This window comes from Cervus elaphus, chromosome 18 (assembly GCF_910594005.1).
Source record: "Cervus elaphus chromosome 18, mCerEla1.1, whole genome shotgun sequence".
NCBI lineage: Eukaryota > Metazoa > Chordata > Mammalia > Artiodactyla > Cervidae > Cervus > Cervus elaphus.
The window spans coordinates 108,896,376-108,920,664 of NC_057832.1; the positions used below are offsets into that span (position 1 = coordinate 108,896,376).

Below are 24,289 nucleotides of genomic sequence, written 5' to 3' on the forward strand. Positions count from 1 at the left end.
ACCTAAAGTGGAAAAATCAGTAAGAAACAGTTAAAGAATGCTATCTAGAAACATAGATTTAAATAACTAAATGAAACAGTTAAAAAAACAGATGACCATCCAAGTTCAATGCATGAAACAGGGCACTCAGAGCCGGCGCACTGGGACAGCCCAGAGGGATGGGATGGGGAAGGGGTGGGATGGGGGTTTGGGACTGGGGGGGCGGCGGGGGACACATGTACATCCATGGCTGGTTCATGTCGGTGTATGGCAAAAACCACCACAATATTGTAAAGTAATTAGCCTCCATTTAAAATTAATCAATTAATTTAAAAAATGATAGTTTTGGGGGAATGGAAATTACAGATGGGATAGGCAGGAGACTACTATTTTCTTAGAAGTTTGTGGTAGCATTTAACTGTAACAATTAGACACATGTATTACTTTGAAAAAGAATTAAATTTAAATTCAAAAATAACTTCTCCGAAGTCAAACAGCCTGTGAGTGGAGGGGCTGCTATCTGAACATGGGCAGTGGAATTCCAGAGCCCATGCTCTCAGCCAATATACTACTCTTTTTATGGAGGTGATACACAAAAATGATGGCCCAGTTCAGGATCAGGTGCCTAAGAGTCGTATGAAAAAGTCTTCCTTATTTATTAGCAATATCAAGCACCCAGCAAGACTGACCCAGACAGCAAGACAGAATGGTTGGAAAGACTGGTTGCTTAAAATGACCAGAGAAGGCTTTGAGAAGCTTTGAAGTTTTGTATTTTGGACAGTTTAAAGAGTCTAAGACAATGGTTTAGCCTCAGGGAAACATTTAAAGGGGTTCAGGTGATATGAGTTAATTGGTTAGAAGAACGCACAAAACTTCTTCATGGCAGGGCAGAGTCTACAAGGATCTGGCAAACAGAAATCTCCATATCCCGGGGTCCTGGGGGTTTGGGATCCTGCCATTTGAAAAGTGAGATAAATTCAATACCATCTCAATCAAGACGTGTACTTCCCATCTCTCTACCTTTACTGGCTCATGCACAATTTCTTTCTTTTTTAAAATTTTAAAAATTTATTTTATTTGTTTATTTGGCTGTGCTGGGTCTTAGTTGCGGCACGTGGGATCTTCAACCTCTGTTGTGGCAGGCAGCATCTTTAGTTATGGCATGTGAACTTCGCTGTGGCATGTGGGATCTATTTCCCTGACCAGGGATTGAACTTGAGCCCCCTGCATTGGGAGCATGGCGCCTCAGCCACTGGACCAGCAGGGAAGTCCCTCATTCACAATTTCTGATGGTAGTCAAGATGCCAATTCTGGGCACTGGGCGGACAGAGGTGAAAGCTCTTTTTAGGCAATACCAAAAAAGCATTACTGGTAAGGCGATCCATATGATCACCCTCATTTTACTGAAATGAGAAGGTGTGATTATTTCCAGAGACACATCTTTGGGGTGCACCAGAGAGACTGTTTCCCATTTTAGGGACATATGATGCTACTGGAGAGGGGAGGTTGGAAAATGGCAGAGCAAACAAAGCTAACATGAGGGATGGATTCAAAAGACTATTTCTAAACATGCACAAACTCCTTGAAAAGGTTTAAACATTTAGATAAAAAGAAATATACTGAAATTTGGGGATATATTTAAAGTAATAATATTTGGAGTACCTCTGCCTGATACCTAACCTAACCCCAAGAAAAATGAAGGCATCAGTGTCAATGTGTAATTATTGCTTAAAAAAAAATAGCTGCCATACTAGTTTTATAGGGTTTCCCTGGTGGCTCTGATGGTAAAGGATCTGCCTAGTTTTGAAAGTTGCTTATTTTTTTTTCTTTGAAGGGATCATTAAAAAATACCTAGGAGAAAGCTCCACCTTAATAGGCTAACATATTGGCATGGATTGGGTGACAAGTAAGAAAAATCAAAAGCAATCAATAAACAAAAAAGATACACGGTGACACTGGATAGAACGGGATAGTTCTTGTTTTTTTCAAAGTTAATATCTCTTAGACAACTCTGCATATCAAGGCACTTTGGTCTACCATGTCCTTTTAATGGCTATGTGGTATTCCATTTTATGCCCTTATCAATTTAAACAGATTTCCTACTGATGAACATTCAAATTGCTTCCAGCAGTTCCCTGTTATAAACACGGCAGCAATTAAAACCCTTGAACATGTATTTTTGGTTCACTTCCCCACTTAAAGCTGTAGGGTAAATCCACTTGGAGATTTATAGTGCTCCAAGGACTCCTGCCTGCTATGATTAAAGGACTAAGACAAATTCGGAAATGCTGGGCCTGTTAGTTTCCACCGAACTGAACAACGAGGAATATCTACTTTAGCTGGTAAGCGATGCGATGTATTATTTCTTTCAGAGATGGTTCCTGGCTTCCTAGGGTTAAGTATGCAAACACAAAAAAAGGATCCATACGTGTACGCTTTAAGAGTACGTGTGAATTCTACAGGTTTTGGCTCACAGAGGAGCAGCACCGGGAAACTGGCCTGAAGTTGGCTCCCAGTCAGATGAAGTGTGAACAGGCTGCTGTGCCCCTGGAGTGAGTGGTAGTTCTCTTGATCTACCAGGGCCTTTTCTGAACTCCATACTACAAAACTGTGCAAACAAAAGGGAGCTATGAGAGAGAGAGGAAGCAGTACAGGTGTGCTTTATATATCGAAGGTTCTCTATTTAAACTTTCAGCAAGAAAGAATTGTGTGTGCCACCAGAAACTGGTGAGACTGGGCATCTGCAGTCTCAATCTGGACATAAGAACAAAGAGATGAAGAATGGCTAGTGTCAATCTCAAACAAGCTGTTCCTGAAAACAGAAGAAGTAGCAATATCCAACATATCTTATGAGCCTGGGTGTAGTCTCCATGCCCAAAACACATAAAGATTCTATAAGAAAAAGAAATCCATGCCACCTCCTCATGTATGAACATAGATGCAAAAATACTAACTGCAGTATTCACAGACAATCCAGAATTGAAAAGCATACAAACACGTCAAGTACCACATGATCAAGTAAAGTTCACCTTGAAAATATTGATACAAAGATGATTTAACATTACAAAATCTATTAAGTAACTTGCTACATAAACAGTTGAAGGAACAAAAACACAGGAGAATTTCAATAGGTGGAGAAAGAAAATTTGATGCAGTTGAACATTAATTCATCAAAAAAATTAGCAAACTTCATAAAGTGTCCCTAACCACTCTTTTTTTTTTTCCCCCTAACCACTCATTAAACGAAATTTCTAGTGGCAAACAGCAAGAAGAATTTCCTTTAAAGTTAAGTTCAAGTTAAGAATGCTCAATATCAACGCTCTTATTAAACATTGTTTTGGAGGTACTGTTAGCACAGTGTCATGAGAACAATAAATAAAAGTTATAAAGACTGGAAAGGAAGAAACAAAATTGTATCACTTGTAAATGAAAAACAGTCTACACAGAAAATCCAAGGGAATTCACAGAAACAATCAGAACTAATCAGAGTCTGGAAGGACTGCTGGATAACAAACTCAGTGGAGCAAAACCAGTTATATTCCTATTAACCAAAGACAAATAATAAGAAAATATAGTTAATAAAGTTATTAATAACAGAACTGTAAAGTATTTAGGAATGATTCTAACAAAAGAAAACTCTAGTGAAAGGAATAAAAGGTAACTTATATACCGTGTTCAAGGATGAAATGACAATATTACAAAGATGTCAATTTTCCTAAAAGTGAATATAAATCCAATGCAGGTCCAATAAACACGAATCAGGGTGCTGGGTTTTTGTCTTGTTTCTTTTGGAACTAAAATTCTTATGTAAAGGTGAAGATACAATTCACACACAAAAGCAAAGGGATAAGAACAGACAAGAAATTTTGAAGAACGTGATAGGATCAGGGCTTTCCCCACCAGATATCAAGACATACATTAAAGTTATAAAATCAATAGTAAAGACAACAGGATATTAGAGAGGCCAATGAACTAGAACAGAGTGAGTCCAAAATTATTGTTCAGTTGCTCAGTTGTGTCTGACTCTTTTGTGACTCCATGGACTGTAGCCCGCCAGGCCCCTCTGTCCATGGGATTTCCCAAGCAAGAACAGTGGAGTCGGTTGACATTTCCTTCTTCAGGGGATCTTCCCGACCCAGGGATCAAACCTGTGTCTCCTGCATTGCAAGTGGATTCTGTACCACTGAGGTCGCCAGGGCACCCCATGAGTCTAAAATACACCTATGCAATTTGACTACATTAAAATTAACCCCCAAACTTCTGTTCAACAAAAGACACCATAAATAGTGTCTTTGGGAACCAACTTCATTTAAAAAACAAAGGTGCTTTAAACTAACAACATTTCAGTCAAGCTATCCTTGACTCCCAACAACAGAAACCATGATAAAGAAACAGTATAGCATGATGGGTTAAAATATGCGTGCTGGTGTCAGACTTCTTGGGTTTGTGTCCTGGTTCTGTCACCTAATTGTTGTGTGACTTTGAGCCGCTGCTTGTGCCTCATTTGTCAAAAGGAGACAAATACTTTACCAGATTGTGGGGATTAAATCAATAACAACTATAAAGTGCTCAGCACAACGAAGATGTATTTGTTATTAATGTCCAGGTGACATTAAGGATCGATTACTTATTATCATTACACCACTTTGTTACCTAAAATTTTCATAACATGTCACAAATTTTCAACCAGTTTCACCTCTGTGATCTCATTCGAGGAATCTACCAGAGTACGTATGTGAACAGATAAGGAAGGCTCCAGCCCAAAGCCTCTGTGATCCTGGTTTTCAACTAGGAAACAAAGAGATAATCTCCAAGGCTCTCTGCTTTCAAAAAATAGTTTTAGTTTATAATAAGGAAATACTAACTGACTTGCCTTGGGTCACAGAGAGTTATTAGTAGAGTTAGGATTAAAACCTTGGTCTCTCATATTAATCTGCATTACAAAGAGACAATAATAATAATAAATTTCCCCAGACTCCCCTTGTGTCTAAATTTCTTCTTGGAACTGTAAGCTAGATACTTAGGAAGGTAATTCACCTGGGGATCATTCGGAATATTACTGATATATTCTAATGACTTGAGGCATCTAACTCACTGCCAGGGAGGGAATTATCGGAGATATATCTCTTTTGTGAACAACATTAACATGGATCGTGGTAATACCAGTGATAATAAAGAAAGAATTACCTGGGCAAGCAGACCTGGTTGGATTTGAAGAGGCTGAGCTCCTGGAGCTTGAGTGACGATGGGAACGGCATTTTCCATTCGCACAGAGTAGCCAGCATGTTTAGAGGGAGAGGCCTGCAATCCTAGTGGAGACAAGGAGCGAGGGGGAGAAGGGCTGAGTAACTGGAAAGAGCTGGATGAGGAGAGCTTCCTTGGCCGCTCTGTCAGCCCTCAACATCCCTTTGCACTAGTCCCCACAAGACATTGCCTGGTCCTTTGGAAGTCTTCCCTGCCTCAGTTTTTAACTTAAAAATAAGTTTTTGTGTGTGTGTTTTTTTCTTCGGCCATGCCACATGGTTTGTTGGGGTCTTAGTTTGCCGACCAGGGAGAGAACCCAGGCCTTCATCAATGGAGGCGTGGAGTCCTACCCATTGGACCATCAGGGAATTCCCTCTAACTTAAAATAAAAAAACCAAAAAAACCCCAACCTTTTTGAATGTTTTCAAAGACTCAGTCAAATTAAGGAGTCTTTAAAGCCAAGAGTGGAACAGTTATGCTGACAAATTACAGCAGGAAAACAGCTGCTCTTGTCATGAAGATATTGGGTCAAAGCCAGGGAGAGAGGGTAAGGCTGCTGGGACAGCACTGACTCAAACTGAACCACACAGACTCACACCAGGGCATTTTCAGAACCAAATTCTCGAGTTTTCTGTGTAAACTATAACCAGGTACCCCGTCAACTCTCGCTTAGAATTTTTAGGAGAAGAGTGCCAGGGTGCCTGGCCAGAGGTGGGGGGCACTGGCCAGGAAGTACTTTTCAGAGAGGTTTATATTCTTCACAAGAACGGGGACTAGTGCGCTGTCAGAGGCTGGCTGTGTGCTATAGATAATCCACACAGAGGTTATTCCACGGGAGGCACCGCGAGAGCTGACATCAGCATAACAATGGGAGCGAACACAATGCGCTGATTTACAGATGGCGGCTGAGCCAGGACAAAACCACTGGCAGGTGGTGCGAATAACAAGGAACGGACTTGATGCAGAAGCCAAAGTCCATTGTTTCTAGGTTGGCCGCCACAGGATGGGGGCCCTCAAGTTCAGTGATGCCAGGGCTCTCGCAGAAAGAAACAAAGAGGGCTTTAGCAGGACAGAAAAGCATGGGGCCAGCACCACAGAGGCGGTCCTGGTGGAAGCAGGTGGGAGGCTGGGTCCACTCCGCCTTACCTTGGAAGCCGGGTGGACACACGATGAGTGCTTGCTGGAAGGGGTCGGGCCGAGCGCAGATCTGGGCGGCTCCCGTCTGCAGGGGCATGCTCCGCTGGGCCACCGCGGCCATGGATGCCGCTGAGGGCTGGCAGAGTGCAGATTGGTAGTTTAGTATGGAGACCTCGGGATTGGCTAGGGAAAGAGTGGCACTGGTGGAGGTGGGAGCCTAAAGGAATGGTGGGGTTAGACAAAAATAAAACAAATAAAACATGAGGGAGATGGCATGTTGGGAGACACGGATCTAAATAAAATAAATGAACTCAAAAAAGAGCAAACGAATGAACGAAAACAATGAGCCAAAAAAAAAGCAAAAATAGGGGAGTGGAAATACAGTTGGAAAGTCTCAGGGGAAAGTAGGCACCTGCAGCCCAGGACACAGAATCACCTCTGATGCTTAGATTTGGGCCTGTTCTTAATATTTTCAGGGCCTGTTCCTAATACTTGCAGGGCCTGCAAGTGCATACGGATGCCTGCATGTCAAGTCTAAACTGCAAAGTTAAGGACTGGCTAGAAAGAATTATGATCTGCCCTTCCACTCGGACATAAACACTTTTATAACCACCTGGAGGGCTTTGGTTTGAGTCTTAATCCGGGTTCCTTGGCTTGGGCCCTGGAATATGGAGGCGAGTGCCTGCCTGCCTTCTCTCCAGGCCCCAGCTCCGTCCCACAACCTGAGGGCCTTCGGGTGCAGGTATTTGGATTTGGTTTCTACTGGGGAGGACGAAACTAGAAGTGGCTCCTCCAGGCCCCGGGTCTCAGATTCCCGGAGCCTGACACGGAAGCAAACGCGCTTGGGGAGGGCCTGGGCAGCAAGGTCTAAGGGCAGCACTTTAACAGATGCCCTCAGACGTTCACAGACCACAGCTGCTGTGGAGAAGTAACACTACGGAAACAGGGACACAGGGGGACATGCTGAGGCTCGGGCTGCTTGTTGGAACTTGGTGCGTTCTTGTGCTGGCATTCCGCAACTAAGGCTCAAGGGCAAGGCGAAGGTGCCAGGGGGGTCAAGAGAACTTGAGATGGCTTAAGTTCAATGGAGCTGTGTTAGACAGACACTGCAGTTATGTCCTCTCTCCTTTCTCTTTCAGAAAGAGACAGCATTTGAGGTTGAACTTCCATGTGAAGCAAGGTCATGGAAGGAAAAGGAATTCTACATTGGCAGTTTTCCAGTTTCACCCCATCTTAGTCTTCTTCATGCTGATCCTTTAGTAACATACGTGGAGTAACCCATGGCTTCACTGTCAACCTTGCTTATGAGACATTTTGCTACTAGAGGCCACAAGGACTAAAAAAGTAAAAAGGGAAAGAGCCACAAGGGTATCGGGAAATTAGGACCTTAGGAAAGGTATGCATATGTGTCAAATTTGATGAAAAGGATAAAGTCTCATTTTACATGTCTTTTATACTTATATTTTATGCTGAATTTCAGTGCAAAGCATAGAATTTGTTTGAAAGTAATCACCAAATTAGGTACTGCCCATGTTTAGATTTTACGATATTATTGTAACAACAAATGTCTGTTTGTGCAGCATCACACAGTCAGCCTGCAGGTAGTGTGACTGGGAATGCACGTGTGACACATGTATGGCCAGCATCTCTTATCACTATTTTTTGCTGAAGTGTAGTTGATTTACAATGTTGTGTTATGTGTATATATTCTAACAAAGGGAAACTCTAGTGAAAGGAATAGATACATATGATTTTCCTATTCCTTTCCATCACAGGTTACTAAAAGGTACTAAGTACAGTTCTTTGTGCTGTACGGTAGGTCCTTGTTGTTCATCTATTTTATAGTCATTTGCGTGGGGCCAGCATTTTGTGTTGTTACCAGCGGCATGACTTGTGTTTCCTCTCTGTTCTCTCTGCAGCCTCACCTCTCCAGGAGGCTCCCCTCAGACACCTCTTCCACTAGCCCCTTGCCCTCTACACACCGGAGTCCACACTCTCCCCTCTTCCTGCCTCCTGGCTTCCCTCCCCGGGGCACTAGCAGCAGTCTCCTCCAGGTCCCCACACGGGTGCTCAGGGGCTCCCCCTTCTGGTCAGCCGCTGGTCCTGCTGCTCCTTCCTTCCAAATGTCCCCAGGACCCTCTCCCTCTTTTTCACCACTACTTCCTTCGCTAAGGCCTTCTGTCCTGGGGCCTGGGACCTGTAAGGCCTTGACTAGTGATGTTCTGGTCTCCACTTCTCTTCTAATTCTTCTTGGCCACAGAGGCTAGAACATTCTTTCCAAATGACTACTTGGTGTGTGATGCCACCTCTGCTCACAAGTCTCTGGTTGCTGCCTAATGAACACTGTATACGCATCTTAGGCTGGCCCTCCTTCCTCAGTTAGGCCCAACTTCCCGTCTCAATGTATCTTCTACTCTCCCTGCTCAGGGCACCAGCCAGACGGTCCGCTCACCGTGCTGGGACTCTGGTGACGAAGAGCAGAATCACCGTGGTCATTCTGTCAAGGACTTCACCTGAGTGGCGGTGGCTACCTTAGCCTGAGGACTGAGCTAGGCGCTGGGTGGGAATGTTTATCGCACAGGACTCCAGGCCTTAGACAAATGAACTCTTCCAGCTGAGGAGAACGGTAAGGACACCAGTGGCCTCCAGGGGGCAGCAGATTCTAGGCAGCCTCTCCTAGAGGGTGGGCACAGGGGGAGAGGAACAGGCTGGGAAGGAAAGCTGGGCCTTAGCAACCAAACGTGCTGGGAATGGCCCGGGAAGCAGGGTCAGTGACTCTTCATGGGAGCACGGGACCTGTCAAAAGAGAGTGGATGGCCAGGCAGAGTATTCACACTGGAACATATATGCTCTTCTGCTGTCGAGGGGTGTGGTACGTGCGTGTATACACACACACACGCATACACAGGTGTGCTGTTATCATTAAAGACCGATACTAAGACCGAAGAAAATCTAGGGACACTTTCTTTGGGGGAACTGGTAATACTGGTAGGTAGGAATAAAAGTTAAAGTCTCTTAGATACCAGAGGCTGCCTGAGCAAGGGCTTGGAGACTCTTCATATAGTACATATTTCCTGGGTATCATCCATATTTCCAGCAGTAAATTAGGTGCTAGATTCTGCAAATTTTCTGCAAGAGGTTTGAAAGCTGTGGGTCCCCTTTTAGTTCTCACTGCTGGGATTCTGGTGACAAGACTTGGAAAAGGACAGGTTTTGTCTGTGTTGAAAAGAGATCATGTGGACCCAACAGTGTGGACATGAGGAGCTGGGGCCTGAGCTGGATGACCGCTAGCATCCATCCCTTCCAGTTCTAGAATTCTCCATCAGGCAGATGTCAGACATGAGAGGATCCCAGCATCTCCTTTACCTTATTCTCACAGCAGGACAGGAAAGCAGTAGGAGGTACCATCTCAGAAATAACTCTCTTAGTGAGTCATTTCTGGGACCTTTCAAGGGGCTAGGAGTCAATACAAAGAATGCCTGAGGATCTCAAAGGAAATAACGACGAGGACAAACACCTTCTTGCAGAGTTGTACGTGACAGTAGAGGGATTTTGTCTGTTGTATATGATATTGGAGTTTTGTCTCCTGACTCAGCTTGGTGGGAAAATATAATCCCTGACCTTTGCTCTGTCAGCCCCCTGTCTGCCTTCCCCTCTGCTCCCCACTCACCTGGTTGTGGACAGTGTTCAGCTGGTTGTTGAAGGTCATGGTCAGGTTGGTGGATGTGCTGGGGGCCACATGCGTGATGAAAGGGGTTTTGCTCTGGTTCACCGTGTCATACATGTTCACCCGACGCTTGCAAATCTCCATGTTCTGGAAACATGATTTGACGCTGTTCATGCAAAAGGCAGAGACAGAGGTGTCAGGGAAAGGCAGTAACATGGAATTACTGGGGAGAAAATGGAGAGAGAAAAAGACAGGAGAGTTAATCTAATAAACGAAACAACCAAGGCACTTCACTTTGGGTCTCAGGTTCCTGGATTTCTCAGGCAATGTCTGCATTTGCAAGAGTTGGTAGTATTTACAGGAATTCCACTCCCCTCCCTGCCTCCTCCCATCCCACACCTTCTCACTGCCTCCTCCCCATACTGTGGGTAACAGTTCTCTACCAACACAAAACAGACCTCTTGGCTCTCACTGCATTTCCTCCTGCTGCTGATCTGTCTCCTAATTTCCACAGCTCATTCTTGGCTTTCAAAGTGGTTTCTGGCCCATATATAAACATGTAAGTTGTCTGATTGGGACCGGTCAGCAATGGATGACCTGCCTCCATATTCTTTGCCCACACCCTTTCCAGTTAATCCAGGGCACCAGCGCCATCTAGGGGTCAGCCAAAGAATAGCCAACCCGGTATCAGGACCTATTGGCACTCCTGCTCCTCCCTGGATTGTGCATGGATGGAGAATAATGATTTTAACAACTAATAGCGGTGAAGTTTACTGACAGCGTGGCGGCCGTTCACAACTACTCTTTCACTCAGTCCTACAACAACCACGAGGGGAAGACAGACAACTGTTGCCCCTATTTTGCGAGTAAGGATAAAGCAGAGAGGGATAGGTAATTTGCCAAGATCAAGAGCTTCACATAGACATGCACATTCTCTTTAACTTCCTTCATTCTTCCTTTCTTTTTTCTGATTCTTACCCAGTTACATAAAATAAAAATTCTCTCCCTCTTTTTCTTCTTCCATTGCATTCTTGAATCAAAACAAAACAAAACCAAACTCGTAATTATGAAATTCAAGTATAAAAGTGTTGCGGACACCAGCATCAAGGACAAAGAAAGCCATAAGTGGCCTTGACCAAGTTCTTGAAAACCCACCACAGGATTTTCAACCGTTTGTACATTGTTTCTCATTCACGTCTGCACCTCCCAGGCGGTGTGGAGGTAAAGAATCCGCCTGCCAATGCCGGCGACGAGGGTTTGATCTCTGCCTGGGTCGGGAAGATACCCGGGAGTAGGAAATGGCAACCCGTTCCAGTAGTCTTGCCTGGAACATTCTACGGACAGAGGAGCCTGGTGGACTACAGTCCATGGGGTCTGAAAGAGTCAGACACAACTGAGCACATGTGCCCGCCAAGTCTCATTCACTTCTGGGTCTTCTAATTAAACTTCCTTTTTCCTCAAATGCTAATGTTTAGGATAGCAAGATCCCATTTAAATTTCCATTTAAAATACTTAATTATAAGTAGTATAGTCACAATAAAATTCTACCATTTTAAGATGACAACTACATACTGTACTACAGGTAAGCGAGATTCTGGGCCAAGTAGATGCTTGTGGGCTATCCCAAAACATCCTCTCCGTGAAAGATTTCCTGAACTGACTTAGACATTCTTTGTGAGTTGGTGATGACTTACACTGGCCACACAACGCACATGAAGTAAACAATGACTGATGACCCTGGAAAGAAGGAAAACATATTCTCTGGTGACCGAGAGCTAAAAACACGAATGCTGGCAATGTCAACACGTTCTGAGCATCGACTCAGTACCAAACCTACTGCTCAGTGCTTTCACATGCAGGCTGAAAGAATAAAACAATGGATTTTGTGTTCTTTTGGACCGTATTTAATGCATCAGTGGTTTTTCGACAATTCAACACAAAGCTTTCAGACTCCGAATTCCCTAACTGAAACGATCTGAGTTTTTAGTTTCAGAGGGAAGGACTTTCACACTGGGTTAATGTTGAGAATAGTTTTTAAGGAATTCGTGCACTAGAATCTTGGCATGGAGAAACGAGTGGAGTCTCTTTCATCTGATAATCTAGATGTGGGGGCAGCCCTGGCCCAGCCCCAGGGGTGGGCTGGAGGTTTCTTCTGGCCCCAGACTTCTTCATGGTCTGCCCAGCAAATTCTAGGGTTACTTGGGGATCAGGCCTACTTTGTGCTCAAAGACCCTTCTTTCCTTTGGAGGCCTATTTTCTGAAACCTAAGTTGTCAGTGCGTCCCCTGGTTCCACACCAGGTTCTGAGTTAGGAGCTGATGCCCATGGTTTCCGTGCTGGGTCTTCTCCACACACAGGGAAACATCCTGTATTTGCTTCCATGCAGAATCAAGAGACAGGCAGCACCCTGAGGTCATCCAGCCAAGCCTCAAACTTTATGCATGAGACTGTCTCACTGACAGTGCAGGTGGCTTCCCAGGTGGCTCAATGGTAAAGAATCCACCTGTTGATGCAGGAGATTTAGGAGACGTGGGTTCGATCCATAGGTCAGGAAGATCCCATGCAGAAGGAAACGGCAGCCCACTCCAGTATTCTTGCCTGGGAAACTTCTTGGACAGAGGAGCCTGGTGGGCAGCAGTCCACTGGGTCACAAAAAAGCTGGACATGGCTGGGCATGCACTAATGTCTCACTGACAGTGCACGTGGCTACCACGAACCGTCTCACCAGCACCCCTGCATCTCCTATCCACAGCTGTTTCTCAGCCATCCCACTTCACTCCTGATGACACCAAGGCTGATCTTATGGGGGCCCTATGCAGTAAATCGCCAAGTCTGCCTTTCTTCTGTGGTTCAGACTGACACCCCTTGACTTACCCCTCCTATACCCAGAAACAGGACAAATCCCGTAATGAGAGTTTGCAAGGGATGGGTCCCAGTTCCTTCTCTGTACTCGGGTCTGGTTGTTTCAAGCATGCTTCTAAAGCAGAGGCACTATCTGGTTGTTGCAATACAATCTGACTTGCTCAACAACAGCTAGTAAGGAACAGACTGAAAAGAGAGGAAGCACCATTGGTGATGGGTGCCACACCCTCATTTCTCATATGCTGCTGAGGGTCAAATCCAGCCTTGAGACTTGACCCGATCTGATTCTGGCCGTGGCGGGGCCCATGGTGACCCGCGGCTGTCTTAGCTGCAGGCTCTTTCCGTGTATCCCTCTCTCTCCTGATGCCACCTGAAATCTGCTGCTCTCTTGAGCACCCTGCTTCTCCCTGCAGACACCCAGGGAATGGGCTGTTTATTCTTTCATGTCCCAAGTGCCTCAGAGGTTGAAGTGATCTCTCTCCTTACTCTCTGTTTATAGGATGAACTGTGACCCTCAAATTCACATGTTAAAGTTCTAACCCCCCCAGTACTTAAGAATGGGACTGAATTTGGAGATAGGATCTTTAAAGAGGTGAAATGAGGTCATTAGGGCGGGCCCTGATTCAATTCCTTAGAAGGAGGAGGAAATCAGGACACAGACAGCGTAAGAGGAAGACCACGGGAAGACACGGGCAGAAGGCAGCCGTGTGTAAGCCGAGGAGAGAGGCCACAGAAAAAGCCAACTCTGCCGTACACCTCGATCGTGGGCTTCTAGAATAAGAAAGTGAGTGTCTGCTGTTTATGACACTCAGCCACTCAGTGGCGCTTTGTGATGGCACCTCCTTAAACTAATCCTCCCTTCTCTTCTCTCCCCCTCAGTCACCGAGGCCAGGCCACTAGCTCAGTCCTGCCCACCTGGGAGACTTCCAAATGTGAAAAAGTAGACGTGTTAGTTGCTCAGTTGTGTCTGACTCTTTGCGACCCCATGGACTGTAGCCCGCCAGGCTTCTCTGTCCACAGAATTCTCCAGGCAAGAATACTGGGAGTGGGTTGCCATTCCCTTCTCCAGGGGATCATCCCGACCCAGGGATCGAACTCGAGTTGCCTGCATTACAGGCAGATTCTTTACTATCTGATCCACCAGGGAAGCCCTTCGGAGGTCACCCTGATTCCTGGTCGGACTCCCTGGCTCCTTACTTCCTTTTCATCTCCAGGGACCTGTTGTCAACACCAGCCACTCCAGACCGTCAAGCCTGAAACCACGCCATTTCCACAACCACAAATTCAAGCATCCCACCTGCTGAGCACACTTTCCACCCATCTGGCTAGTTCAACTATTACTATACTAAGCATTCTCTGAGCTGATCAGACCACTCAGTCTCTTTGGACCCCTCTCAGCTTCACTTCCTTTCTCTTTTAGCTAAGCCTCACATAGCCATGACTTTGGATTACAGTCTCTTCACTGCCAACATCATAAATCTGTGTCAATCTTTTTCTCTTAGCAGCCCAGCCAAACGCCAACCTGGAAGGACCCTGTTGATTCCATGCCTTCACCTGGGGAGTTCATTTACACCCCACGGTTTTCACATCCAACCCCCATACTCAGCGATTCTGCTCTGTTTCTCTGTTCAATTGTCTCTGCTACCTTCCGCTGCCTAAGCTTTCCTGCCCTCCTTTAACCACCAATACCCTGTTTTCAACAAGGAGAGACAGAAGCTGGTGGAAGAAGCCCCTGAACTCTCCTCCACTGCACCAGGCACTTGGAATAGCCACGCGCTCTCCTCTGCCCACCCCCTGTGATGTTGCCTATTCCTCCACCTGCCCTCTGAATCCTGGTCCTTCCCACTACCTCGAGAAACATTTTCTGAGTATCCTTTATCTTTAATCTTTTACTTACTACCAGGCACTTCCCATCAGCCTCTTAAGATGCTCAAGTCTCTTCCATGTGAAAAGAAAACTCCCCTTTGGGCCTTCCTGAGTCACCCCTCTATTTCCTCCCTCCCCTAACACAGCCTTCCTTCCTGAAAGGGTACCATCTATTTCTTCACCTCTCCCTCAACCTTTCAGCCTGCTAAACTGGTTTCTGCTTTTACCATCCATGGAAACAGCTCTCCGTAAGTCAACAGCAGCCTCCAAGTTGCCAAATCTGATGGGCATTTTTTCCAAGCTTATTTGACTTGATCGAGCGACAGCAGACCGATCTTTGTTTAACACAACTCCAATCAGCCATTCCCCGGCCATCAATCCTTTAATGACTTCCCATTACTCTTAGGAGAAAGAGCGAAATCCATAACACGGAAGCCCTGCCACTGGCTTATCCTGAGGCCTCACCTCTCCCTGTCCCCGGGCTCTTGTGCTTGATCTTGCCCAGGCTGGGGTCTCCGCCTGGCAAGGCCCCTTCCGCTCTCGCTGTCCTTTTCACCAAACACCTCCCTCTCCTTGGGTGGTCACATCCGTGGGTCATCCCCACCCTGCCTCCAGCAAGGTCTCCTTATTACATGCTCTGCTCGCCCTTTGTATCCCCTGAGAACAGCCTGGTTATTTGGGGATTGCTGGTTTAGTGCCTTCCTCTCTCCTATAGGAGCTTCCCTGGTGGTTCAGCTGGTAAAGAATCCACCTGCAATGCGGGAGACCTGGGTTTGATCCCTGGGTTGGGAAGGTCCCCTGGAGAAGGGATTGGCTACCCACTCTAGTATTCTGGCCTGGAGAATTCCATGGACTATAATTGTCCATGAAGTCACAGAGTCAGACATGACTAAGCAACTTTCACTTTTCACTTTCCCTCCTACAGACTCTAAACTCCCCAGGGTGGCCATCTGCTCTACTCCCCACTGCCTCCAGCCCCTGGCCCAACCCTGTGAATGAATGAATGAATGAACAAACCAACAGGTCCCAATCCACATGGGACCAAGTCCACGCGTGACCTCTGGCTTGCACATGGCTTTGCATCACAGATGCTGCCATTCTGAGCACCTCCCTTGGTGCAGACACCCCGGGTCTGGTCCACCCAGCCTCTGCCCTCTCATTCCCCACTGTTCCCTCTTTTTGGTGTTAAGAAAACTTCAGCCCAGGGTCCCAATGTGGCTGCCGACTATTTTTACAAATACCGTTTTAGTGGAACACAGCCTCCCTTGTCGGTTTCTGTAATGTCTACAGCTGCTTTCAACTCTAATGGAAGAGCTGAGTTGTGACAGAGACCATATGACTACAAAGCCTGAATTTTTTTTTTTTTCCTGGGCCTCGAGGCATGTGGGATCTTGGTTCCCTGACCAGGGATCAAACCTGCGTTCCTTGCATTGAAAGGAGCTCAGAGTCTTGAACACTGGACCCACCAGGGAAGTCCCTACAAAGCCTGAAATATGCACTACCTGGGGCTTTAAAGAAAAAGTCTGCCGACCTCTGGGATAAAGCAGCGACTGGGACACCTACTGTGTGCTGTGGGGAAAGTCGAGTAAGTGCGTCATGGTGACGAAGGGGTGGTTCAGGGTCTCGATTGGAGTGATTCTCTTATCGGCATCTATGGTCAGCATCTTCTTCAGCAGGTCGATGAACTCCCGCCGGTCTGCCTTCTCCACCAACATGTCACTCCCTTCCAAATCTGTTGTCATGTTCACCTGCAAGCAAGTGGGGACAAGTTACCAAGACCCCGCTGGGCCTCCCTCGCCCCATTCCTCTTATTCTGTGCTCTGCAGCTCCATCCTAATCTCCCGGTCACCCCTTCCAACCCCCAGAAGGCTGTGTCTGCCCCGTGGGGGGGTGCTGCCACAGGTCATCACTGCCTGCAGGTCATGGCTGTTCTCTCTGCAGGAGAGGCCAGGGGAGGCTCCTCAGGGAAGAGAGAGGCCCCTGTGGGCACCTGCACACACATGAATGTGCGGGTGCAGCTGGCTCCTGCTTTCATCAGTTAGGTTGAAATGCACCTTGCATCATGCCTCATTGAAAAGAACCATAAGATGAAAAGAATTCTGGAGACTGAGCTTATGACAATGTGAATGTACTGAATGGTATACTTAGAGTTGTACCATTTTCAGTTCAGTTCAATTGCTCAGTCATGTCCGTCTCTTTGCGACCACATGAATCGCAGCATGCCAGGCCTCCCTGTCCATCACCAATTCCCGGAGTCCACCCAAACTCATGTCCATTGAGTCGGTGATGCCATCCAACTATCTCATCCTCTGTCGTCCCCTTCTCCTCCTGCCCTCAATCTTTCCCAGCATCAGGGTTTAGGCTACATATATTTTCCCATGGTTAAAAAACAATAATTACAACCAAGCAGTAAAAACTAAGATGCAAAAAGGTTTATTTCTTTAACCTTCCAAGAGAGGTATTGGGGCCTGCTTCCCACACCTACAGTGGGTCAGTCTTCTTGCAGCTCCTGAGCCAGGGTCTGAGTTATTCGAGTCCCTGGGTTCACTGGGACTGCCTCTGGTGAAGGCAGGCAGGATATCTGAACACAAGATTTTTCTTCCAAGAGCAAGTCTATGTGTTTGCGTGTGCTCAGTTGTTCAGTTATGTCCGACTCTTTGTGACCCTGTGGACTGTAGCCTGCCAGGCTCCTCTGTCCGTGGGATTTCCCAGCAAGAATAGTGGAGCAGGTTTCCATTTCCTTCTCCAGGGGCTTCCTGACCCAGGAATCGAACTTGTGTCTCCTGCATCAGTAGGCAGATTCTTTACCACTGTACTGCCTGGGAAACCAATACTAGGATGACCTTTAAAAGCCTTGTTTTGTGGTGTTTTCTCCACCCCCCCACCCCCACCCCGCCAAGACATGCACTGGAAAGCAATTTCAGTTTTCTCAGAAAATCAAAGCTTCTCATCAACTGACAAGTATACTTTACTTGGAGTCATGAGTTTTGGTTATGCTTATCTTTAGTAAGAAGTGTGCTAAGTGTTTATTGGTCTGGAGCTGTGTTTCTCATGGCTTTGAAGAAAAACTCACTTTGGGTTGCCCTGATTTTAGACTAGGTTTTACTCTAAAAATAGCTGACATTCTAGAATTCTCTCTGGACACAAAGGTGACCTGAGAGAGACTGACTGCAGTGGGTTGTGTTCTCACAAAAGATGGATGTCCTGGTGCCTGGTACCCGGGAATGGAACCTAATTTGGAAACAGTCTCAGCAGATGTACCCAAGTTAAAGTCGCAATGAAGTAGAGTGGGCCATACAGCCAATGACTGGTGTCTTTGTAAGAGAAAGAAGGGAGATTTTGGACCCAGGGAAAAGAGGGATCACAGGGATGAAGGCCACATGAAGGAGACAGAGATTGGGGGATGCAGATACAATTCAATGGAAACCGAGGGTTACTGGGGGCCACCAGAAACTAGAACAGCCTGGGCCAGTTTCTTCCTAGAGCTGGTAGAGGGGACATGGACTGCTGGTACTGTGATCTCAAACTTCTAGCCTCCAGTGTTGCAAGAGAATAAACGCTGTTGTCTTAAGTCACCACTTTATGGCCCCTTGTTAAGGTGGCACTAGAGAACTCATCATGGTACTCAAATGAACTAATGGGGTTGAATTCTTCTCATGAAGACATCAGTAAGATTGGCCAGTGCTATTTTACAATTGAGAGCCAGTAAACTGAAGCTATTTTTAAAGAGCTGGTGTAAGGTCTTAAAAATGTTCCACAAACCCAGTGGTATACTTCCTAAGGCCGACATATCATTGTTTAAGGTCAAGGTCAGCCACCACAGGTGGATTTCTACCCTCCATCCTCTGTTAATTACTCCGGCAGAAATTGTTGTGCTTGGCTCTGAAAGGGCTAACATTGTATACTCACCCACGGAGCTTACCTGGGCCATGTCATCTAAACAGTTGAAAATGTACTTCCTTGCTTCTTTTGACTTAATCCCCGTCTCTGCTTCATGGTCATCTGGTGTCTGGTCAAGAGAGGCAAGAGCCCATTGGTAATGTGAATTATTTCCTAGTCACTGTGACCCAAACCTGTCAACCTCTGCTTCTCCCCCTGAGGATCTTTTCCCACCTTTCAGAGGAGACAGGATTCTTAAAGTGACCTGCCCAGGAATTCCTTCCTCTCTTCCTGCTCCACACTTAGGTCACCCCTCCTCCTTCCTTCCTTCCCATGAACACCTGTTGGGGGGGTCAGCTGAGTTGGGTCTAGGGGATCCCCAGAAGGCAGTATATGCCACAACCCCAAGAGAACCATGTTCTCCCCTAAGTTTAAGGGATGCGGTTAGGTTTCATATGTGGAAAAGCAGAAGCCCTTTGTCCGCATATTTTAAAATTTTAACTTATCAAACTCATACAGATAGAGCTCTCCCTATGTGTCAGGCACTACTTTCTGAAAAAATTATTTATCTATTTAATTATGTATTTATTTTTGGCTGTGTTGGGTCCTTGCTGCGTGCAGACTTTCCCCAGTTGTGGCCACTGGGGGTTTCTCATTGTGGTGGCTTTTCTTATTGTGGAGCATGGGCTCTAGGGCACACGGGCTTCAGTAGTTGGGGCGCACAGGCTTAGTTACCCCTCTGCACGTGCAGCCTTCCTGGAACAGGGGTCGAACCCGAGTCCCCGGCATTGGCAGGCGGATTCTCAACCATTGGACTGCAAGGGAAGTCCCTAGGTACTGTTCCAAAGCACGTGAACTCATGTAATGCCCTTCACAGCCAAATTAGGGAGGCTGATTACCAGCCCATCTTCCAGAGGGGCAAACGGGGGCAGAGAGCTTGAGGAGCTTGCCAAGGTCCCATGACCGCTGGCTCCGGAGTCTGCTTGGCAGTCCCCTCTGTCTGGGTCCAGGGGACACACGTCCAGTTCCTGAACTGGCCTCAGTCTAGGAAGCTGCTGTTTCCAATGACTATGGGATTTTGGACTCATTCATGGATCACAGGTAACTGATCCTCCAAGACTCAGTCAAGGACAGCACACCTGGAGCTGCTAAGATCCAGGCTTCGACGCGGGAACAGCTGGCCACGAAGGCCTGAGGCTCCTAAGACGCAGAAGTGAACCCCGCCCCTGGCCAGCCTCAGCCTCCTCCCGCCAGGACTCTTTTTCACTGGACCTGACCTTGAGCCGCTCACCCTCAACAGCTGCCAAACGCCAGCCTCCCATCAAGAGCCTCAGAGGCCTGCTCAGCTGCCAGATCTCTTTTCTAAATCTTTTGCCATCACTGACCACGCATTATCTCTAAATGTATTACAGTTTGGCTGTGGTTTCTGTTAAAAAAATACCCACCCACACTCTTGCAAAAAATAAAGAAACACCTAAAAATGAACACAAAACACACTTAAGATGTATATTATTTTCTCCTTCCCAGGGGGAAAAAAAAACAACATTAATTTTAATTACTAGGCACAGATCAAAGTGAAAGCAAAATATGTTTCCGTTCAAGTCAAACTGCCCGAGTTTACGGTGTGCAGTGAGGCGCTACACCACCTGCTGGGGGGCCAGCAGAGCCCTCCTGGAGCCTTGGGATACTGTGTTGCTGCCTGCAAAGCTCTCTGCATCCTTCAGGGCCTGGCTCAAATGCTCCTCCTCAACCCTCTGCCACAGCAGGAATCAAGGCTCCCTCCTCCAGGCTCCCACATTGTTCCTGCCTGAAACAGGGTGCTGGTCATGGGGAGGGGGCAGGGCTTGTCACACAAGTTCAGTCTCCCTCTGCACTGGGAGCTCCTTAAGGGCCGTTCACTTCTTTCATTTCTCTATCCAGTAGCCAACCAGGCAGGTCGTCCAGGTTTACTGGATGAAATCGAGGGAGTTTAGCAATCAGAGCTTGAGCTGCAAAGGCAGTAGGTCAAGCAAAGCGGTGCTTTCTGAACATTTGAAAATCCATCCACCATTTATCAACCACAGTCACGCCTCCCCCGTGGCCCAATCAGAGTCAGAGCCAGGACCCACATGCCTCATTTAAAGGCTCCCCGCAAATGGGACCTTCTTCCCCAAAAGCTGGGTGTTGGTGAGGAACGAGGTGTGCGTTCTTCCTACCTTCAGCCTCCACAGAGGATACGGCGAGTCCGTGTCCCGGTTGAAAAACCTAGTTGTCTTTGTCCCTGCGCTTAATAAATATTCTGCTGGCAAACCCTGTGTTTGTGAAATATACCGGATCTGCAAGGAAAGATGGGAATGAGGTCAGGGCTTTTCCTGTCACCACACACGTGGTATACTAACGGCTCTAGCGTCTCGGAGAAAAACGACAATTTTATAGGGAGAGAAAGAAGTAATCAAAGGAAAAGGAAGAAGAACAAAGAAAAGCCAGGCGATCCTCAATTGTAAATTTGGATTCTGGTACTTAAGGAGACGACACAGATAAGATGCTTCAATAAAAGTTGTGGCTAAATTAAAAAAAAAAAGCGATCGAAAGGAAGCAAGGTTTGGGAGACAGTATCACACCTCAGAGCCCCGCCCCTATGTCAGGTTATGAAAGGGGTGCCCATCCAGACAAAGGAAGAGAGCTGGCTGAGAGCACCTGTGCTGTCTGGACCCACCTGATCGTACTCTGAAGCTCCTGGATACAGCGGCCAGCCCAGGAACAGCTCTGCGATGACGCAGCCCAAAGACCACATATCAATTGCCTCACAAAATGGTAAACCCAGGATGATCTCAGGGGCCCTGAAAAGGAAGAATGGGAAAAAAAAAGTCATCAGCAATTTGGAAATTCAGGAAGCTATTTCTATATGAATTCTACAACAACAACAACAAAATCCAGTCTTTCAAACCCAAGCTATCGTTAGTGATCCCCTCAAGGTTCTGTTGTTCTTGAGCTGGGTTGCAATGATCCCTGCATACTTTGGCCTGGTTCTCCCTTCAGCAGGGAGCCTGGTTGGATGACTGGCTGAGATGCATGATAGGTCTGAGGTTGTAGAGCAGACCCAGAGGGAACCACAGCTACTGCTTCATTACCATCACGCTCCAGCCAGATGAGCTAATCAACGCTTTTGAGATACTCAGGAATTATCTTTTGTAGCTGAAAACCCAGGAAACCAACCTCTAGAGAATGCCCAGGTTTTTTTTTTTTTTTTTTTTGCTGAGTGGCATGCAGGATCTTAGTTCCCTGACCAGGGATCAAACCTGCACCCTGAGCATTCAGTGGAAGCTCCGAGTCTTAACCACTGGGTCACCAGGGAAGTCCCAAGGATGCTCAGTTTTTACAAAGGAATTCTGAAGCAGAAGTGTTCTATTTTCAGTCATATATAAAACAAGTTGCCTCCACCCAGAATGGGATTAAATACAGTATCTGTTTATGCCAACAATCCCTTTTTAGGAGTTTGTATCACACTTTTCCAAGGAAACACTACTTTTGTTTTTTTATTATCTTCTAAAGAATTCTCTACTATGACAATTATAGTACCTGGTTCATGATCTGTTAATCAGAATTCCATTATAAATCCTTTCCTAACTTTAGAAACTATGTTCCTTCACATGATAAGCCTGGTTACCTGCTGGAACTTCTGAAGGAAATCACCTAAACTCAAAGAGAAAATTTCACATGTAGTTGGTAATCAAAACCAAAGACCACAGAGTAGCTCCGCTTTTCTAGGAATTGGTCATGATTGCTAGGGGTACATTTTGGAGAAAACCACGTTCAGAGCATGAGATATGAACTCAGTTTAAGATTTTTTTTTTTTTTTTTTTAAACGTGGCTCAAGGCACTGGCCCAACTTCTGTTTTCTCTACCAACAGCCCCCTTGATGAAGTGATCCAGGAAGATGCAACTCCACCTTTTTAGCAGCCTGGAGGGGGAGCCTGGGAGCTGGGAGACTTTTCTCTATCTGGGTTATCTTTGCCCAGCCAGCAGGAGAGGAGGGAGGGAGGGGGTGCCAGGAGCACCTCCACTTGTTGGAGCTTCGAGCTGAATTATCCCTGCCCACAAAGCATCTCCCTGCCTGCTCCTTTAAACTGGCTCTCATTGCTGTTTTTTTTTTTTTTCTCTACATAATGGTTCTGAAAAAACAAATAAGAACCAAATGATCTTGCTATCAAGTCTTTTGATTTTTCAAATGTGAAAAGGAGTCTCTTCCCTTCCTTGGAGCTGGAGAGGCAGCACTACTGTTGGTGCTTCCAGAGCGCTGAGATCGTGGTCTGGGTGGCGAGGCCAAGGCTGGGTCTCCATGGGCTTGGAAGGCAGGGATTGCTGCGGAGGGCCGGGGAGCGAGCTGTTACTTGAGGGGTCTCCCCTGTCCCCGTCCCCTCGCTGCTGGGTGTCTTCTGCTCCAGTGCTTGTGCCTGGCACTTCGCCCTGTCTTTGGTCTTTGTCTCCTCCCAGCCTAGTTGCTGACGGTTCGTGTGGACGTGGGGGACAGCTCTTGCCCTCCGGCACGGATGCCCTGGGGAGGCATCACTGCTGGACTGTCCCGGGTCATGGGACCTTCGACCTGGTCTAGGTCACTGTGTCAAGCAGTGCCCCCACACACCAGGGCTTCCAGAGCCACAGATCATTATGTGGAACTGATAAGACTACCGCAGGTTGCTTCCAGCAATGCCATCTCTTCCGCAGTGGTTTTGATTTAAAAAAAAAACCAACACATCTTTTTGAAAAGAAGGGAGTATCTCAAAAGAACATGATAGTTAAAACAACTCTTATTACACATGTGGCAGAACCTGCTTTGCTCTGCTCAAGAGTCAGATGTGTCCATCTGCCTCCTCTCACGTGCAGGCTCGGGCCTCTCCTTGGGGAGGTACCTGTTCTGGTCCTGAGAAGTCCCTCCTGTGGCAGCTGCTGCTGGCTCAGAATCAGGCATCTCAGCACGTCTGTCCCCCGTTCTTGTGACCTGTCCCTTTGGCTGTTGTAGCCTGGACACTCCAGTCTCCAGGTCGGGTCTTAGGGTCAGGTTGCTCTGGTTCCATGGGGCCATCTCGGGACTTGACCATGAGGCTGCCCTTCCTGTCAGGTTAATTAACTGGTCCTCAGGCCCCAGTACTCTTGTCTGGAGAATTTCAAGGACAGAGGAGCCTGGTGGGCTACAGTCCATGGGATTGCAAAGAGTTGGACACGACTGTGTGACTAACTTTCACTAAGGGCATGTACTTTTTCATGCCCTTAAGCAGACCACGGGGAACTCCTGAAAACCCATTTCCCAGATTCTGTTCCCTGATGATCTGCCCAGCAGAATCCAACAGGTAAGACTGTCATACAAAGGGCATGACAATGATGTTCTTGGGCGAGAAACAGCAGGCTCGCGTTTCAGGAACAGGACCTGTGAAAATCATTTAGCTGGGGACTTCCCTGGTGGCCCATTGGTTTAAGACGCCGAGGTCCTAATACAGGGGGCTCAGGTTCGATCCCTGGTTGAGGAAGTAATATCCCACATGCTGCAACTAAGAGTTCTCATGCCTCAACTAAGACCCAGCACAGCCAGATAAATTGTAAGTAAATATTTAAAAAAATTGTTTAGTCCATCAGAAAGCGGAATGACAGCAATTCCTGGTGTCACCATATGTACGGCAGA

The 24,289-nt window shown here is 46.7% G+C and overlaps 1 protein-coding gene across 2 annotated transcripts in view; it reads right to left on the reverse strand.

The window, feature by feature from the left end:
- The window catches only part of HIPK2 (homeodomain interacting protein kinase 2), a 208,070-nt gene that overhangs the window by 45,321 nt on the left and 138,460 nt on the right, over nucleotides 1-24,289 (reverse strand). The window contains exons 3-9 of one of the 2 annotated variants that reach the window (XM_043873196.1): nucleotides 21,329-21,452; nucleotides 20,829-20,948; nucleotides 18,677-18,763; nucleotides 16,318-16,502; nucleotides 10,031-10,193; nucleotides 6,370-6,577; nucleotides 5,167-5,288 (exon numbers count right to left, since the gene is read on the reverse strand). In XM_043873196.1, coding sequence (XP_043729131.1) covers nucleotides 5,167-5,288; nucleotides 6,370-6,577; nucleotides 10,031-10,193; nucleotides 16,318-16,502; nucleotides 18,677-18,763; nucleotides 20,829-20,948; nucleotides 21,329-21,452 — 1,009 coding nt within the window. The remainder of the gene's footprint in view (nucleotides 1-5,166; nucleotides 5,289-6,369; nucleotides 6,578-10,030; nucleotides 10,194-16,317; nucleotides 16,503-18,676; nucleotides 18,764-20,828; nucleotides 20,949-21,328; nucleotides 21,453-24,289) is intronic. The other variant, XM_043873197.1, reaches the window with a different exon arrangement.